The following is a 19,517-nucleotide window of genomic DNA, read 5'->3' as shown; positions in this document are numbered from 1 at the left end:
GCGGGGAAAAGGTGCAAATGGGGGTGGGGCCGGAAAGCAGATGGAAGGGGCGCATGTGCTATGACCTATCCCCCTACAGTGCAGCTGGAGGGAGAAAGAGGAAGAGAAGCTGGCAGCACTGCAGGGGTTGGCAGAAGAGGAACAGTGTCTGAAATAAAACAGCACAGATCAGTGGCGGCTAGTCCTCCATGGGCCAGGGGGGCGGGGCGGCAGACGGACCGCACTATACTACCACCCCCCCCCGGACCACACTAGGCCGCATACCATACCACCACCTCCCCCCCCCCCCCCGGCTCACTAACCTTGCCTGGATATGTGGAGGGAGGGCAGGCAGCAGCAGCACACAGCGACGGCGGCGGCTTCAGCTTTGGCTTCTTCCCCCTGTCTTCTGCGTCTCCTCCCTCCTCCTCCATGGCCAATGGCATGGCTTCTCCTTTCGGCCAATCGGAAAACAGGTCTCAGATCCGCTTCCTGATTGGCCAGGAGGAGGATCCGTGTGACAATAGTGAATATTCATTCGCTATTGTCACACAACTGGGTGGGCTCGGGGCGCAGTGCTCTGCGCCCGGAGCCCACCATATTTTTAGCCTATTAGAGCCTCTGGCTCTAATCACATGCTGAAAAAAAAAAAAAAAGCTCCATTGAACTCCATGCGTCCGACGCCCTGCATGTAGATTAAGGGGCCGGACGCATGGATAGGAGGGGCGGCGCCTATGCACCAGCCGCCACTGGTACAGATGCTTCCTGTTCAGCAGGTGCCTGGGCCCCCCTTTCGAACTGATGGTGCCTGGGCCCAGTACAGGAGGGCTGGCTGTATTGCCTTATCAGTGGCCAAGTTCCCGGGAACACCAACTGCTGAGCCATGTGAATGTGCAGCTCTGCCCATTATGTACTACTTGATTTCTTCCAGAGGTGTCAGCCCTGCCATACTTTTTTGGCCATACTTGGAGTACAATAACTTTCGCCCTTGTGTGACGGTGAGTCAACTTATAGCGTGCTATTGCTCTCCAGGCTCTGGAAGGATCCAGAAAATATTGTTGTCCTGATCCACCTCACTTCCTGACTGATAGCTAGCCCCGCCTTTTAGTGTGCGTCTGGGAGCTGGAGCCAGGTGTAACCCGCCCCCTCTCCAGCTCCAGTGAGCACTGGAGGGGCAGAGCAATGACTGACAGCAGAATGAGAACTGAGCGATCAGAGGTCATGTGATGCTCAGTTCTCAGTCTTAGAGTCCATTCACATCTAGGTGTCCCGGATCCTGCCCGCGATCCCGAATCACTGCAAATTACAGGACGCCCGTGTGATCCCCATCACTTCCAATGGCACCCTGATCGTACTTCTTTTGGGCGACAGGCATCCCACGATTCTGTTTGCACGATTTTACCGCGGTTCATCAGGCGACAGTCACGGCAAAATCGCGCAATGATCGGGTTGTCGTTGGTAGTGATGGATTGGGCAGGAGGAGCGGCTGCCCTGGGCACTGTGGTATCATAAAGGGTGGGGGGCTTCATGAGGAGATGAGCGTGGAGGGGGAATTTAGGGGGTGGTGGGGGGTATGAATTGTTCTAGGAGAGGGATTTGTGCTAGTAGGGATGATTGGGGGTATTTGTGCTAGGTGGGGAAGTTTGGTGGGGATTTGTGCTAGGAGGGAAAGTTTGGGGGGGGGTATTTGTGCTAGGTGGGAAAGTTTGGGGGGAATTTGTGCTAGGAGGGAAAGCTTGGGGGGAAATTTGTGCTAGGAGGGAAAGTTTGGGGGCGAATCTGTGCTAGGAGGGAAAGATTGGGGGGGATCTGTGCTAGGAGGGAAAGTTTGGGGGGATTTATGCTAGGAGGGAAAGTTTGGGGGAGGGGATTTGCGCTAGGAGGGAAAGTTTGGGGGGGATTTATGCTAAGAGGGAAAGTTTAGGGGGGATTTGTGCTAGGAGGGAAAGTTTGGGGGGAAATTTGTGCTAGGAGGGAAAGTATGGGGGGAAATTTGTGCTAGGAGGGAAAGTTTGGGGGGGGGGTTTAGGGGGGATTTATGCTGGGAGGGAAAGTTTGGGGGGATTTATGCTAGGAGGGAAAATTTAGGGGGGATTTGTGCTAGGAGGGAAAGTTTAGGGGGGACTTGTGCTAGGAGGGAAAGTTTGGGGGGATTTGTGCTAGAAGGGAAAGTTTGAGGGGGTCTGTGCTAGGAGGAAAAGTTTAGGGGGGGGTGGGATTTTTGTGCTAGTTGGTAGGTTTGGGAGTGGATTTGTGCTAGGAGGGAAAGTTGGGGGGGGGGGGGATTTGTGCTGGGAGGGAAAGTTTGGGGGTGGTAATTTTTGCTAGGAGGGAGAGTTTGGGGGGGGGGGGGTTTGCTAGGAGGGAAAGTTTGGTGGGGGGATTTGTGCTAAGAGGGAAAGTTTAGGGGGGATTTGTGCTTGGAGGGAAAGTTTGGGGGGAAATTTGTGCTAAGAGGGAAAGTTTGGGGGCGAATCTGTGCTAGGAGGGAAAGATTGGGGGGGGGATCTGTGCTAGGAGTAAAAGTTTGGGGGGCATTTGTGCTAGGAGGGAATGTTTAGGGGGGATTTGTGCTAGGAGGGAAAGTTTAGGGGGGGATTTGTGCTAGGAGGGAAAGTTTCGGGGGGGATTTGTGCTAGGAGGGAAAGTTTGGGGGGGGGAATTTGTGCTGAAGCGTCTGAAACAGGCTTAGGCATGAAGAGGTTAAAGCATGACATGTTAGGTATCTATTTACTCGGTGTAACATCATCTTTTATATTTTACAAAAAAGATATGTATTATATTGTGTTTGTGTGCGATAAAGTTCATTGAAGTGTATTTCTTCCAAAATAATTGTGTTTGAAAAACCTCTGCATAAATACCGTGTGACATAAAAAATTGCAACACCCGTCACTATATTCTCTGGAGCCTCTGTTTAGAAAAAATATAAATAAATAATAATATATATTATATATATATATATATATATATATATATATATATATATATATATATATATAAATAATATATAGATAATGTGTGGGGGTTCTAAGTAATTTTCTAGCAAAAAAAAAAGTTTATTTTTAAACTTATGTGTCAGAATTGGACCGGTGTTCCGTGAAAAATCCATACCCGTGAGAAAACCATACCCTCGTCACTTCCGGTTCCGCTACGGAGGGTATGGATTTCTCACGGTAGTTAAACTTGCGGCGCTTACATTAAAACAGCTCCTCTGAAACGTAAATCATCTCCGATCTTCGCCCTGTCACTGCCCTCATCTCCGGTAATAAATATAAAAGCGGATCACGGAGCCGCGATCGCCGTCACATTTACATCTCATACTCCCGCCGCCGCTTTTATATTTATTACCGGAGATGAGGGCAGTGACAGGGCGAAGAGCGGAGATGATTTACGTTTCAGATGAGCTGTTTTAATGTAAGCGCCGCAAGTTTTACATTAGACACAGTGCCGTGAGAATTTCATGCCCACCGAGCATGCGCACTTGTCTAATTCTTTAATGTTCAATCACGTATCCGGGGCTCTGAGCATGCGCACTGCTGCGCTGCTCAGCTGTTTCAGCCCGGAAGTGACGAGGGTATGGTTTCTCCACGGGGTATGGTTTTTTAACGTTACACCGGAATGCGGAGTGATGAAAGCGCTGCGCAAACTGTTGGCGCTATTTAAATCCTGTATAATAATAATAATAATAATTATGACTTTGTCTGATTGGATTATTAGTAAAAAAATTAGGCACGCTTATGGAGTGGGAAAATTACTGATTTTCAGGTTTTCAGCATTTTTTATTTTTTTTTACCAAATTTTCATTTTGACATCCAACCTCCAATGTCATCCCTATAAATAGAAGTATTTGTGTTCCTCCCGGAAGATGGAGGGTGATGATGATGTACAGCCATCCATCCCCCTGCAGGGCCATGGAGGATCGTCTTCCCATTGTTGTGCTGTAATGTGACCATCGCTCCCTGCACTCTGACACCTCTGCTTATTATCTCAATACAAGAACTGCCAGTCAGCTGCTCAGTCAGGAGGAGGCCCCCGGGGAGGACGTCACTGGATGTTACATCTGTGGTGTCCGAGCGGATCAGGTGGAGGGCAATTTATGGAGCTTGTGCTGAGGCAACCGATAGAAAATAATTTCATGTTTGAAATCAGCTGGGGGGTCGGAATGTGTTTATTCGTCACAAGATTGCCTGATCCGACACACTGACATTATAGGAACCAGAACAATGACACACTGACACTGGGGGGGGGTCCAGAACAATGACACACTGACACTTGGGGGTCCCAGAACAATGACACCCTGACACTGGGGGTCCCAGAACAATGACACACTGACACTTGGGGGTCCCAGAACAATGACACCCTGACACTGGGGGTCCCAGAACAATGACACACTGACACTTAGAAATCCAAAACAATGACACCCTGACACTGGGGGTCCCAGAACAATGACACCCTGACACTGGGGGTCCCAGAACAATGACACACTGACACTTGGGGATCCAGAACAATAACACACTGACACTTGGGGGTCCCAGAACAATGACACACTGACACTTGGGGATCCCAGAATAATGACACACTGACACTTGGGGGTCCAGAACAATGACACACTGACACTCGAGGGTCCCAGAATAATGACACACTGACACTCGGGGATCCAGAACAATAACACACTGACACTTGAGGGTCCAAGAACAATGACACACTGACACTTGGGGATCCCAGAATAATGACACACTGACACTTGGGGGTCCAGAACAATGACACACTGACACTCGAGGGTCCCAGAACAATGACCCACTGACACTTGGGGGTCCCAGAATAATGACACACTGACACTTGGGGATCCCAGAATAATGACACACTGACACTTGGGGGTCCAGAACAATGACACACTGACACTTGGGGGTCTCAGAACAATGACCCACTGACACTTGGGGATCCAGAACAATGACCCACTGACACTTGGGGGTCCCAGAACAATGACACACTGACACTTGGGGGTCTCAGAACAATGACCCACTGACACTTGGGGATCCAGAACAATGACCCACTGACACTTGGGGGTCCCAGAACAATGACACACTGACACTTGGGGGTCCCAGAACAATGACACACTGACACTTGGGGATCCAGAACAATGACACACTGACACTTGGGGGTCCCAGAATAATGACACACTGACACTTGGGGGTCCCAGAACAATGACACACTGACACTTGGGGGTCCCAGAACAATGCCACACTGACACTTGGGGGTCTCAGAACAATGACACACTGACACTTGGGGTCTCAGAACAATGACACACTGACACTTGGGGGTCCCAGAACAATGACACACTGACACTTGGGGGTCCCAAAACAATGACACACTAACACTTGGGGTCTCAGAACAATGACACACTGACACTTGGGGTCTCAGAACAATGGCACACTGACACTTGGGGTCTCAGAACAATGACACACTGACACTTGGGGTCTCAGAACAATGACACACTGACACTCGGGGGTCCCAGAACAATGACACACTGACACTCGGGGGTCCCAGAACAATAACACACTGACACTCGGGGGTCCCAGAACAATAACACACTGACACTTGGGGGTCCCAGAACAATGACACACTGACACTTGGGGATCCAGAACAATGACACACTGACACTTGGGGATCCAGAACAATGACACACTGACACTTGGGGGTCCCAGAACAATGACACACTGACACTTGGGGGGTCCCAGAACAATGACACACTGACACTTGGGGGTCCCAGAACAATGACACACTGACACTTGGGGGTCCCAAAACAATGACACACTGATACTTGGGGTCTCAGAACAAAGACACACTGACACTTGGGGTCTCAGAACAATGACACACTGACACTTGGGGTCTCAGAACAATGACACACTGACACTTGGGGGTCCCAGAACAATGACACACTGACACTTGGGGTCTCAGAACAATGACACACTGACACTTGAGGGTCCCAGAACAATGACACACTGACACTTGGGGGTCCCAGAACAATGACACACTGACACTTGGGGTCTCAGAACAATGACACACTGACACTTGAGGGTCCCAGAACAATGACACACTGACACTTGGGGGTCTCAGAACAATGACACACTGACACTTGGGGGTCTCAGAACAATGACACACTGACACTGGGGGGTCTCAGAACAATGACACACTGACACTTGGGGGTCTCAGAACAATGACACACTGACACTTGGGGATCCCAGAACAATGACACACTGACACTTGGGGTCTCAGAACAATAATACACTGACACTTGGGGGTCTCAGAACAATGACACACTGACACTGGGGGGTCTCAGAACAATGACACACTGACACTTGGGGATCCCAGAACAATGACACACTGACACTTGGGGATCCCAGAACAATGACACACTGACACTTGGGGTCTCAGAACAATGACACACTGACACTGGGGGGTCTCAGAACAATGGTATTGGACGGTATACAGCAGCGTGTATTTGGTGTTGTCGTCTTCCAGCAGTCAGATCTCATCTCTTCTCTCTGCTGATGTGTAATTGGGGTGAAGGAAATGACGCATCGAATGAATGACCTCACACAATGATTGGTAAAGGAAGCGTTCAGCAGGCATCCTCCTGTCTGTGATCCGCTATGATAATCCTATCATTGAACCCAGATTGATGGAACCGGCTTCATTCTAGAGGATTTGGGGACCCTATAAGGATACATCTGATGGGATCTGATTGGATGCAGTCACTGTTCAGCCAATCATTTTCTTCCAGGCTCAGCCGATTTTTAAATTTGACTTTTGTTGAGTCGACAGAATTTCAGTAAATTCAGGAGGAATGTGCGTAGGCCCGGTTTACGCAGAATTTCCTCACCGCATCTGGGGGTAACTGCCAATCTTCCCATCATTCCTCTGCCTCCGGGAGCGATTCTTTTACCTGTGAGGGATGGTTCACACCACAAAAATGCACTATAGATCCGTTCCGGATGTGTTTTTGCATGTCCGTTTTTAACGTGATTTTGTCTCATTCGGTGCGTTTTTGATGTGTTTCCAGGTGCATTCCAGATCCAGGGCATTTTTGATGCATTTTTTATGCATTCCAGTGCATTTTTGATGCGTTTTACTGCGCTCCAGTGCAGGAAAAAAGCAACATGTTGTACTTTTTTTTTCCTGGATCTGACCGCACTGGTGTGAACTATACCATTGGAAACCATATAATCTATTTTCCATGCGTTTTTCATGCACTGGAATGCATGTGGTGTGAACTGGCCCTATGTCTTAGAATGCCTCATAGGGCTAGGAGTTCTACAACAGCTGGAGGGCCGCAGCGACGCACCCCTGTTTTACAGAAATAGGCTTCCCTCAGTTTGGAGGAGATGCTGGGACTTGTATTTCCACAGTGCTAGTACCTCTGCCTGTCTTTAGCATGAAGGGTTAATGTCTGGCACGCATTATTTATGGTTTATATGCGGTTTCTCTGTCACGCCGCATCCAGTGAGTATTAATATACCGGCGTCATCCCAGGGGTAATTAGCATGTCATTAGTGACAGACCAGTTGAGCGTGCTGCTGTATTAACCCCGACCGTCTGCAGAGACTCCTCGGAGGTATCCTCATGTCCTCATGTATGGTGGGGGGGGCCATGCAGATGGAGGGGGAGCATAACAAGGGGCCTATTTATTAAAGCAGAGAAATGCCATTTCTCATGGGAAATGTCACTTCCTGCGCTTCTATGAAGCGGCTTTGGGCACTTTGTGATCTCATTTCCCAGGACTTCAACAACGGTAAAAAAAATGTCACTAATTCGGTTCCCAATGGCTCTCTACTGCTAATATACAGTTCCGTATACAGGGCACCAACCCGGCCATTACAGCGGCGGACTGACTCTCCTAACTAGGGTGACCAGATGTCCCCGGTTTCCAGGGACAGTCCCGGGATTGAGGACACTGTCCCCGGACCAAGTCTGTCCCCAGTTTTGTCCCCGGATTGAGGACACTGTCCCCAGACTAAGTCTGTCCCCGGATTGAGAACACTGTCCCGGACCAAATCTGTCCCCGGTTTTGTCCCCGGATTGAGAACACTGTCCCGGACCAACTCTGTCCCCATTTTTGTTCCGGATTGAGGACACTGTCCCCGGACCAAGTCTGTCCCCGGTTTTGTCCCCGGATTGAGGACACTGTCCCCGGACCAAGTCTGTCCCCGGTTTTGTCCCCCTTTTGAGGAAACTGTCCCCGGACCAAGTCTGTCCCCAGTTTTGTCCCCGTATTGGGGACACTGTCCCCGGACCAACTCTGTCCCCAGTTTTGTCCCTGGATTGAGAACACTGTCCCCAGACCAACTCTGTCCCCAGTTTTGTCCCCGGATTGAGAACACTGTCCCCGGACCAAGTCTGTCCCCGGTTTTGTCCCCGGATTAAGGACACTGTCCCCGGACTAAGTCTGTTCCCGGTTTTGTACCCGGATTGAGGACACTGTCCCCGTACCAAGTCTGTCCACGGTTTTGTCCCCGGATTGAGGACACTGTCCCCGTACCAAGTCTGTCCCCGGATTGAGGACACTGTCCCCGGACTAAGTCTGTCCCCGGTTTTGTCCCCGGATTGAGGACACTGTCCCCGTACCAAGTCTGTCCACGGTTTTGTCCCCGGATTGAGGACACTGTCCCCGTACCAAGTCTGTCCCCGGTTTTGTCCCCGGATTGAGGACACTGTCCCCGGACTAAGTCTGTCCCCGGTTTTGTCCCCGGATTCAGGGCTGGATTAATGTAGACAGGGCATCCCATGCCGGTGTTCCGTGAAAAAACCATGCCCGTGAAAATTCCCTACCCTCGTCACTTCCGGTGCACCTACATCATTGAACAGCTGAGGAGCTTAGCATTGCGCATGCTCGGAGGGTAGGGAATTTTCACGGTAGTGTGTTGTAACGTTACACCGCATCAGCTGTTGCCACTGCAATATGAATCATCTCCGCTCCTACCCCTGTCACTTCCCAGAGATCTCCGTGATTTATATTTTCATACACCCGCCGCCGCTTTTACATTTAGTAGCCGAGATCAGGGAAGTGACAGGGGTAGGAGCGGAGATGATTTCATGTTGCAGCGGAGATGTTTTAATGTAACCGCGGCAACAGCTGATGCGATGTAACGTTACAACACACTACCGTAAAAATTCCGACCCTCCGAGCATGCGCAATGCTAAGCTCCTCAGCTGTTCAATGACGTATCCGGAGTTGTGAGCATGCGCACTGCTAAGCTGCTCAGCTGTTCCATTACGTATGTGAAAAGGAAGTGACGAGGGTAGCGAATTTTCACGAGGTAGGCTTTTTTAACGTTACATCGGCTGAGAAACAGCCTGGTGGCCCGGATGTAGACGCCCCCTGCTGGACGATCTCAGCTCCTGCTGCTGTTCAGTGGAGGAGAGGCAGAGCCAGAAATTTACTGTGTGAAGGGCTGAGACCGGGAGATGGGCAGATGGGGGCTTTTTGTACACAGGTGAGGGCAGTGGGGGAGGAGGGGTCCGAGTTGATGCAGCTGCATGGAGAGATGGAGAGTTTAGCTGTTGTAGGGGAGGGGCTAAGAGGTGGCTGCAGAGATAATCTGTGAGAGAAGGGTGCAGAGGTGAGCTATGGATGTGGGGGTAGAAGTGTCCTCTGTGCATAGCAAACCTCTGAACCCTGCCCAGCGCTCTATATACTATGTAGTCCTGTGCCTGGGGCTCTGTGTATTATGCAGTCCTGTGCCCAGCGCTCTGTGTATTATGTAGTCCTGTGTCCATCACTGTGTAATATGCAGTCCTGTGCCCAGCGTTCTGTGTATTATGTAGTCCTGTGTGCAGCGCTCTGTGTATTATGCAGTTCTGTGCCCAGTGCTCTGTGTATTATGCAGTCCTGTGCGCAGCGCTCTGTGTATTATGCAGTCCTGTGCCCAGCGCTCTGTGTATTATGCAGTCCTGTGCCCAGAGCTCTGTGTATTATGCAGTCCTGTGCCCAGCGCTCTGTTTATTATGCAGTCCTGTGCCCAGCGCTCTGTGTATTATGCAGTCCTGTGCCCAGAGCTCTGTGTATTATGCAGTCCTGTTCCCAGAGCTCTGTGTATTATGCAGTCCTGTGCCCAGTGCTCTGTGTATTAGACAGTCCTGTGCCCAGCGCTCTGTGTATTATGCAGTCCTGTGCCCAGAGCTCTGTGTATTGTGCAGTCCTGTGCCCAGAGCTCTGTGTATTATGCAGTCCTGTGCCGTTTGCCAATAAAATAAAAAAAATATGTCCCAGGATTTAATTTTGAAAATCTGGTCACCTTATCCTAAACGCGGCTGCGCGTCTTTCACCTTTTCTATCACAGGGGTTACGTTCCAGACCCCACCCGCAATAAGTGAAAGTCCACCAAATAGAAATACCCTATTTAAATGCACCCTGGGTAGGTCATTATAACTTTTACGGTACTTTTAAAAGCATTTGAAGGTCGTTAAAACAATAGAAACAAATTTAAACACATAAAAGATATTGAGAGAGAGGAAGAACAATGGAAAACACAAAAACTCAGCACAAAACACAGAAAGTTATACGGAACGCTGTTCACTGTAGGGAGACACGCGGAACCGAGACAGAGCAAGGCGAGCAGCGAGATGCTTCTAGAACACAACAGCCAATCAGTGGCTGAGAGAACAATGCCGACGCTCTGATTGGCTGAATCGGTACGTACGGCTATTCTATTGTGACGCACGAGATTTAAACACATAAACAATGCTACGGAATGCTGCAAAACAGCGAAAATATACGCGATATCAAAATGAATATGAAAAAAAACGTGAAATAACAGGGGTTTACTTTACTGTATATCTGCTTTTCATTTGTCTCTCTTCATTTTATTGTCGCAATTTCTCGCATTCAAACAAAAGCAACCAAAATGTGACCGTAAATCGCGAAACAATGATGGCGATTAATTTACCGGTTTTCATAAATAGAAGTTGGGTCTTGCTTGTTAGTGGCAGTACGCTGCGGTGAAAAATGGGCAGCACAACGTATGTTTTCTGCTGTCCTTGTACCGCAAAATGGAAACCTTACTCAGATTACCGAAAAATAGTCATTGAAACACTTTTGGGTCTATTTTGGTAAGGAGTATATAATGTACAGCACAGCTTACAAAGTACAGTAGATTGCAGGAGTGAACCCCCTTCCACAAATACCTCTTCAGACTTCAGGTCAGCCCCTCTTTCTCAAATGACCCCTTCAGATCAACCCCCTCCAGACCTTGGGTCAGCCCCCTTCCACATAATAGCCCTTCAGACCTCAAGAAGTATATGGCGGTACCACATCCTGATCGAAGCAAGAAGTATATGGGAAAAAGGGGGGACTGGAATGCGGACTTTACTGGTACCAAATTAGGTACCAGTAAAGTCCGCATTCAAGTCCCCCCTTTTTCCCATATACTTCTTGCTTCGATCAGGATGTGGTACCGCCTTGTGGCCTCACCAATTTTTTTTATTTGTACATCCCTTCAGACCTCAGTTTGCCCCCCTTCCACAAATGACCTCTGAGGTCACCCCCAATTTTCATAAATTACCCCTTCAGATTGGTCCTCCTTCAGGCCTCAGATCATCTTCGTTCTACATATTACTTCTTCAGACTAAAACCCCTCTAGACCTCAGATCAGCCCCTTTTAGACCTCAGAACAGTCCCCCTTCCAGAAATTACCTTCTTCAGACATTAGATCAGCCCCCCCCCCCTTCAGATAAGCCCCCATCAGACCTCAGATAAGCCTTCCTCTGGACCCCCGATCCACCCCCGTTTAGACCTCAGATTAGCCTTATTCCAGACCTCAGATCAGCCCTCTTTCCACAAATTATCTCCTTGGAATAGTCCCTATCTCCTTAGAATAGTCCCTATCAAACCTCAGATCAGCCTCTCCTTCAGATAAGCCCTCCTCTGGACCCTCCATCCACCCCCCTTTAGACCCCTGATTAGCCCTATTTCAGACCTCAGATCAGCCCTTCTTCTACAAATGATCTCCTTAGAATAGCCCCTCTCAAACCTCAGATCAGCCCACCTTCAGATAAGCCCCATCAGACCTCAGATAAGCCCTCTTCTGGACCCCTGATCCACCCCTTTAGACTTCAGATTAGCCTCATTTCAGGCCTCAGAACAACCTCCCCTTCTATGAATTTCCTTTTCAGATCAGCCTCCATCCACAAATGTCCTCCTCAGACTAGAACTCTAATTAGCTTTGCTTTAGACCTCAGATTAGCCCCCTTCAGACCTAAAATACCCCCCCATCAGACCTCAGAAAAGCCCTTCTCTGTACCCCTGATACACCCCCTTTAGACCTCATATTAGCCCTATTTCAGACCTCAAATCTGCCCCCCTTCCAAAAATTACCTCTTCAGATCTCAGATTACCCCCAATTTTCTCAAATTACACCTTCAGACTAGCACTTCGTCAGACCTCAGATCTGCCCCTTTGCACATATTAACCTTTCTGACCAGACCCTAAACCTCATATTAGCCCCCCTTCACACCTTAGATCAGCTTCTTTTTAGACATCAGACCCCCCCCCCCCCCTTCCAGAAATGATCTCTTCAGACTCCACATCATTGAGATAAGCCCCATCAGACCTCAGATAAGCCTCCTCCTCTGGACCCCCGATTCACCCCCTTTTAGACCTCAGATTAGCCTTATTTTAGACCTCAGATCAGAACCCCTTCCCCCCTTCCAGAACCAGAAATGATCTCTTCAGACTCCACATCATTGAGATAAGCCCCATCAGACCTCAGATAAGCCTCCTTCTCTGGACCTCCGATTCACCCCCTTTTAGACCTCAGATTAGCCTCATTTCAGACTTCAAACCAGCCCTCCTTCCAAAGATTACCTCTTAAGACCTCAGATCAGCCCTTCTTCCAAAAATTATCTCCTTAGAATAGCTCCTCTCAAACCTCAGATCAGCCCCCCCTTCAGATAAGCCTCATCAGACCCTAAATAAGCCCTCTTTGAATAGCCCCTCTCAAACCTCAGATCAGCTCCCCTTCAGATAAGCCTCATCAGACCCTAAATAAGCCCTTTTTGAATAGCCTCCCTCAAACCTCAGATCAGCCCTCATTTAGAGATTAGCCCCCGTCAGTCCTCAAATAAACCCTCATCTGGACCCCTAATCCACTCCTTAAAGACCTCAGAATAGCCTTTTTTTCAGACCTCAGAACAACCTCTCCTTCTACAAATTACCTCTTAAGATCAGCCCCCTGCCCCCCCCCACCCCATCCACAAAATACTCCCTCTACTAAACCTCAAATTGGCTTCACTTTAGACCTCAGATTAGCCCCCTTCAGACCTCAGATACCCTCACTTCAGACCACATAAACTCCCTTCTCTGGACCCTTGATCCACCCTCCTTCTCTGGACCCTTGATCTACCCCCCTTCTCTGGACCCTTGATCCACCCCCCTTTAGACCTCAGATTAGACCCCTTCAGACACCCTCACTTTAGACCACATAAACTCCCTTCTCTGGACCCTTGATCCACCCCCTTTAGACCTCAGATTAGCCCCCTTCAGACCTCAGATACCCTCACCTTAGACCACATAAACTCCCTTCTCTGGACCCTTGATCCACCCCCCTTTAGACCTCAGATTAGCCCCCTTCAGACCTTGGATACCCTCACCTTAGACCACATAAACTCCCTTCTCTGGACCCTTGATCCACCCCTTTAGACCTCAGATTAGCCCCCTTCAGACCTCGGATACCCTCACCTTAGACCACATAAACTCCCTTCTCTGGACCCTTGATCCACCCCCCCCCTTTAGACCTCAGATTAGCCCCATTCAGACCTGATACCCTCACCTTAGACCACAGAAACTCCCTTCTCTGGACCCTTGATCCACCCCTTTAGACCTCAGATTAGCCCCCTTCAGACCTCGGATACCCTCACCTTAGACCACATAAACTCCCTTCTCTGGACCCTTGATCCCCCCCCTCCCCCCCCTTTAGACCTCAGATTTGCCCCCTTCAGACCTGATACCCTCACCTTAGACCACATAAACTCCCTTCTCTGGACCCTTGATCCCCCCCCTCCCCCCCCTTTAGACCTCAGATTTGCCCCCTTCAGACCTGATACCCTCACCTTAGACCACAGAAACTCCCTTCTCTTGACCCTTGATCCACCCCCCTTTAGACCTCAGATTAGCTCTATTTCAGACCTAAAATCGGCCCCCAGTTTAAGATTAACTCTTCAGATCTCAGATTACCCCCAATTTTCTCAAATTACTCCTTCAGACTAGCACCTCTTCGGACCCCAGATCTGCCCTTTTGCACATTTTAACCTTTCTTACTAGACCCCCTTTTAACCTCATATTAGCCCCCCTTCTTAGATCAGCTTCTCAGACCTCAGATTAGCCCCCTTCACATCTCTGATCAGCTTCTCAGACCTCAGATTAGCCTCCCTTCAAACCTCAGAACACCCTCCCTTTTAACAAATTACACCACCTCCGAACAGAACTCAAATTAGACCTCAGAACAACCCTCTTCAGACCTCAGAGCCCCCCCCCCCCCCCAGCCTCCCCTTTAGATCCCAGATTATACAAGACATAACAGTACAGTTGGATGGTCTGGTTGATCATTATGTCTTTCCTCTGGTATGGCTGTCGATAAAAAACCACCAGGACAAGATTACCGTCTGCGTCTGGCATTGTACTATTTAATATGTATATGTGTCGGCTTGCAGCAGTCAGGAGTTTAGGGGTTAACGGCGTGGTACGCATTGCCGAATATCAGACGTCCTCATCTTGGCACGCAGATGACTTCTGAAATGCTAACATTTGATTTGATGGATTTAACATTCTTTAATACTTTAGTAAATCAACCCCATTGTGTGCAGTGATGCATTGACTCTAAAAGAGATCCGAATCATTAATTATGGGTTTTTATTAAACCGAACGTCAGATACAGACGAGTGAACATTTTACTTGTTGATTTTATATTTCATTTTGTTGGATTATTATAGAGTCCCATTTGTCTCCAGGATGTTCTGGTAATTTCCATCTTTCTGTTTTGCAGTACAGAATCGGGCAGCTGTACATGATCAGCAAGCACAGCCACGAGCAGAGTGACCGGGGCGAGGGGGTGGAGGTGGTCCAGAATGAGCCGTATGAGGACCCGGTACACGGCCCGGGACAGCTGACCGAGAAGAGGGTCTACCTCAACAGGTGAGGAGTCCGTCATTCACACTGCTGCCTGAATTCTCTTTTCCTGGCGCCAATCCATGGCAGTGTACTACCACATGTGTGCTGCCATGGGTTGGTGCCAGGAAAGGAAAATTACTGTAAGTATTGGATACAAGTTTTTGTTTTCCTGGTGCCAATAAAGCAGCATACATGTGGTAGTGTGCTGCCATGTATTGGTGCCAGGAAAGGAAAACTATTGTATGTATTTGATACAACTTTCCATTTTCCTGGCACCAACATGACAGCATACATGTGGTGGGGTGCTGCCATGTATTGGTCGGCAGGAAAGAAAAACTATTGTATGTATTTGATAACATTTTCAGTTTTCCTGGTGCCAACATGGCAGCATACATGTGGTAGTGTGCTGCCATAGATTGGTGCCAGGAAAGGAAAGTTACTGTAAGTATTTGATACAATTTGTTTGTATTCCTGGTGCCAACATGGCAGCATACATGTGGTAGTGTGCTACCATGGATTGACGCCAGGAAAGGAAAATGATTGTATATGTATGTATTTGATAACATTTTCTGTTTTCCTGGTGCCAACATGGCAGCATACATGTGGTAGAGTGCTGTCATGGGTTGGTGCCAGGAAAGGAAAATCACTGTAGGTATTTGATACAGTTTTCTGTTGTCCTGGCACCAACATGGAAGCTTACACGTGGTGGGGTGCTGCCATGTATTGGCGCCAGGAAAACTATTGTATGTATTTGATACAATTTTCCCTTTTCCTGGTGCCAACATGGCAGCATACATGTGGTAGTGTGCTGCCATAGACTGGTGCCAGGAAAGGAAAGTTACTGTAAGTATTTGATACAATTTTCTGTTTTCCTGACGCCAACATGGCAGCATACATGTGGTAGTGTTCTACCATGGATTGACGCCAGGAAAGGAAAATTACTGTATTTGATACAGTTTTTTGTTGTCCTGACGCCAACATGGCAGCATAAATGTGGTAGTGTGCTACCATGGATTGACGCCAGGAAAGGAAAATGATTGTCATTTGATACAATTTTCCCTTTTCCTGGTGCCAACATGGCAGCATACATGTGGTAGTATGCTGCCATAGACTGGTGCCAGGAAAGTAAAGTTACTGTAAGTATTTGATACAATTTTCTGCTTTCCTGCCACCAACATGGCAGCATACATGTGGTAGTGTGCTGCCACGGATTGGTGCCAGGAAAGAGAAATTACTGTAAGTTTTTTATACAATTTTAATTTTTTTTTCTGGCGCCAACATGGAAGCATACATGTGGTAGTGTGCTACCATTGATTGATGCCAGGAAAGAAAAATTATTGTGTATATTTGATATAATTTTCCATTTTTCCTGGTGCCAACATGGCAGCATACATGTGGTAGAGTGCTGGCATGGGTTGGTGCCAGGAAAGAGAAATTACCGTAAGTTATTTTATACAATTTTCAATTTTTTTCTGACGCCAACATGGCAGCATACATGTGGTAGTGTGCTACCATGGATTGACGCCAAGAAAGGAAAATTACTGTAAGTATTTGATACAGTTTTTTGTTGTCCTGAAGCCAACATGGCAGCATACATGTGGTGGGGTGCTGCCATGTATTGGCGCCAGGAAAGAAAAACGATTGTATGTATTTGATACAATTTTCTGTTTTCCTGGTGCCAACATGGCAGCATACATGTGGTAGTGTGCTGCCATTGACTGGTGCCAGGAAAGGGAAATTTACGGTAAGTATTTGATACATTTTCCGTACAAAACTACTACAAGCCAAATTCTGACTCCTAAACCCCAAACTTAACACAATATCCTGCAGTCAGGGAACATTCAATACAAGTATTATTCATTTTCTGACAAGTTATCGCCAACTCACATTTCATTGATCGCTTTGGTATGCTAAATGGATCTTAGTCCTTACAAATGTTCCCTTGAATGATGAACGGCCACAGTGGCGGGTACGATGGGGTGTGGACTGCATTGGCGTGTCTATGTGGCTTTTGTATTATTATTATATAGGATTTATATAGCGCCAACAGTTTATGCTGCGCTTTACAACTTGAGGGTAGACAGTAAAAATACAATACACTTCAATACAGAAGGAATCAGAGGACCCTGCTTTGTATGACTCCTTCTACTATACTCTATACATTAAATGCTTATTTCTTAGAAATCAATGGCTTCAGTTCCTTCAGACCAATCAATATGCTTCTAAGAGCGACATTGGGCAGCTTAATCAGTTCTCATGTGGCCAGCATAACCGGTAGTCATACTGTTAGCATGTAATCGTTAGGTGCAACAACCTTTCTCACAGATTGTGATGTAATTGCTGGTTCTGCCACTAGGTGGTAGTGTATGGTTAATCCTTAACCACTTAAGCCCCGGAGGATTTGGCTGCTAAACGACCAGAGGGTATTTTGCGATTCGGCACTGCGTGACTTTAACGGACAATTGCGCGGTCGTGCGACGCTGTACCTAAACGAATTTGGCGTCCTTTTTTTCCCACAAACAGAGCTTTCTTTTGGCGGTATTTGATCACCTGTGCGATTTTTTGATCACGCGCTATAAACAAAAAAAGAGCGTAAATTTTGCAAAAATAACAATATTTTTAAAATTTTTTTATATGAAATTCCCCCCAAAAAATGTAAAAATCAAAATTTTTTAATATTTTCGGCCAATTTGTTTTATGCTACATATGTTTGGTAAAAAAAATCGCAAAAAGCGTATTTTGATTGGTTTGCGCAAAAGTTATTGCGTTTACTAACAAAGGGAAAGATTTTTGTCATTTTTGTTGTTTTTTTTTTTAACGCGTAATGGCGGCGATCTGCGATTTTTTTTGCGGTACTGCGACATTGCGGCGGACAGATCGGACCCTTGACTGACATTTGTGACACTTTTGGGGTCACCAGTGACATTTCTACAGTAATCAGTGCTATATATATGCACTGTTACTGTAAAAATACACTGGTAGTGAAGGGGTTAACTTTATTTGAGAGGGAGGGGCTGTGTGTGTCCCTAGGGGCGTGATTCTAACTGTGATTGGCTGTGGCTTCAACTGTATGCAGAGTGATCAATGGATCTACATAGTAGATCCATGTGATCATCTCTCATACAGAGAGGAGAATGACAGGCTTTCTCCTTCTCCCCCGCTGATCGCAGAGTGGCCGGCGGCGATTGGGTCCGCCGGTCACACGCGCGGGGGGGTCCGTGACCACGCGGGAGCGGGAGCGCGCCTCCGGCGGCGCGCGCTCGCTCCCAAAACCCTCACAGGCGAGCGACGTAGACCTACGTCACTTTGCCTGTGAGGGGCTGACCGCCGCCATAGATAGTCGTGCGGCGGTCGGCAAGTGGTTAAAGCAGAACTTTTTCAGAAGGGGAAGTTACACTTTTCTGCCCCCGCCTTCTCACTTTTGGACAATTTTTTTTTTTTTGAGAGGAGGGGGTAGCAGGTACCTAGTTTTGATAGTTTGGCCCCCTTCTTTGCCTGCAGCCTTTTTAGGACCATTCACAAAAGTGCATGCGCAGTGGGAAGCTGGCTGTGAAGCCACACGCAGTCACATCCGGCTTTCCAAGATAAACATGCCAATGCCGGGGACCTGAAGACCGAAGAGGAACCGGCCAGGGTGAGGACAACACTGGATCCCTGGACAGGTAAGTGTCCTTTTATTAAAAGTCAGCAGCTACATTATTTGTAACTGTTGTCTTTTCACTTTTTTTTGGGGGGGGGGCAGAAGATCCTCTTTAATTTACTCACTTAAGGACTGCCCCATAGCAGATATACTACCACAGGAAGGCCCTCCTTCGCAGAATCATGTGTGTGTGTGTATATATATATATATATATATACAGTGCCGGCACAAGGACATCCAGCGCCCAGGGCAAGGATGCCAACCTGCGCCCCCCTTTCCCTTAGGGTTCGGGTCAAAGTGCCCCCCCATCCCTGCAATAAACCATTGCGCCCAGGGCAACCGTCCCTCCTGCCCACCAATTGTCCCAGCTATGTATATATATATATATATATATAGGTGATTCTGCACTTTCACATAGGGGGTGCACACGCGCAGCCGGCGGGCCGCTTCTGCTGTTATTACTTAAGCTGATCATCAGGCATAGATACAGGATGGAGGTCTGCATATGTTAACAGAGCTCTGTCCTGATGGGGGGGGGGGGGGGGTGATGGTTTTTGTTTCCCAGCAGGGAATAAAATCCATCAATTCCCTTAGTAAAGCAGCACACAGTACACATAGACACTGGCTAGGCACACACCTAGATGTTTAACCCCTTCCCAGCCAGTGTCATTTGTACAGTGCGTATTTTTAGCACTGATCACTGTATTAGTGTCACTGGTTCCCACAAAGTGTCAA

General features: G+C 48.0%; 1 protein-coding gene across 2 annotated transcripts in view; it reads left to right on the top strand.

Annotated features, from left to right (window-relative positions):
- Positions 1–19,517, top strand: part of PITPNC1 (phosphatidylinositol transfer protein cytoplasmic 1) — a 242,031-nt gene that overhangs the window by 118,864 nt on the left and 103,650 nt on the right. For both annotated transcript variants that reach the window (XM_082272120.1, XM_082272121.1), the window contains exon 2: positions 15,018–15,166. In XM_082272120.1, coding sequence (XP_082128246.1) covers positions 15,018–15,166 — 149 coding nt within the window. The remainder of the gene's footprint in view (positions 1–15,017; positions 15,167–19,517) is intronic.

The sequence above is a fragment of the Pelophylax lessonae genome, assembly GCF_965119305.1.
Source record: "Pelophylax lessonae genome assembly, chromosome: 11".
Lineage (NCBI taxonomy): Eukaryota > Metazoa > Chordata > Amphibia > Anura > Ranidae > Pelophylax > Pelophylax lessonae.
This window is presented reverse-complemented; position numbering and strand designations above follow the sequence as displayed.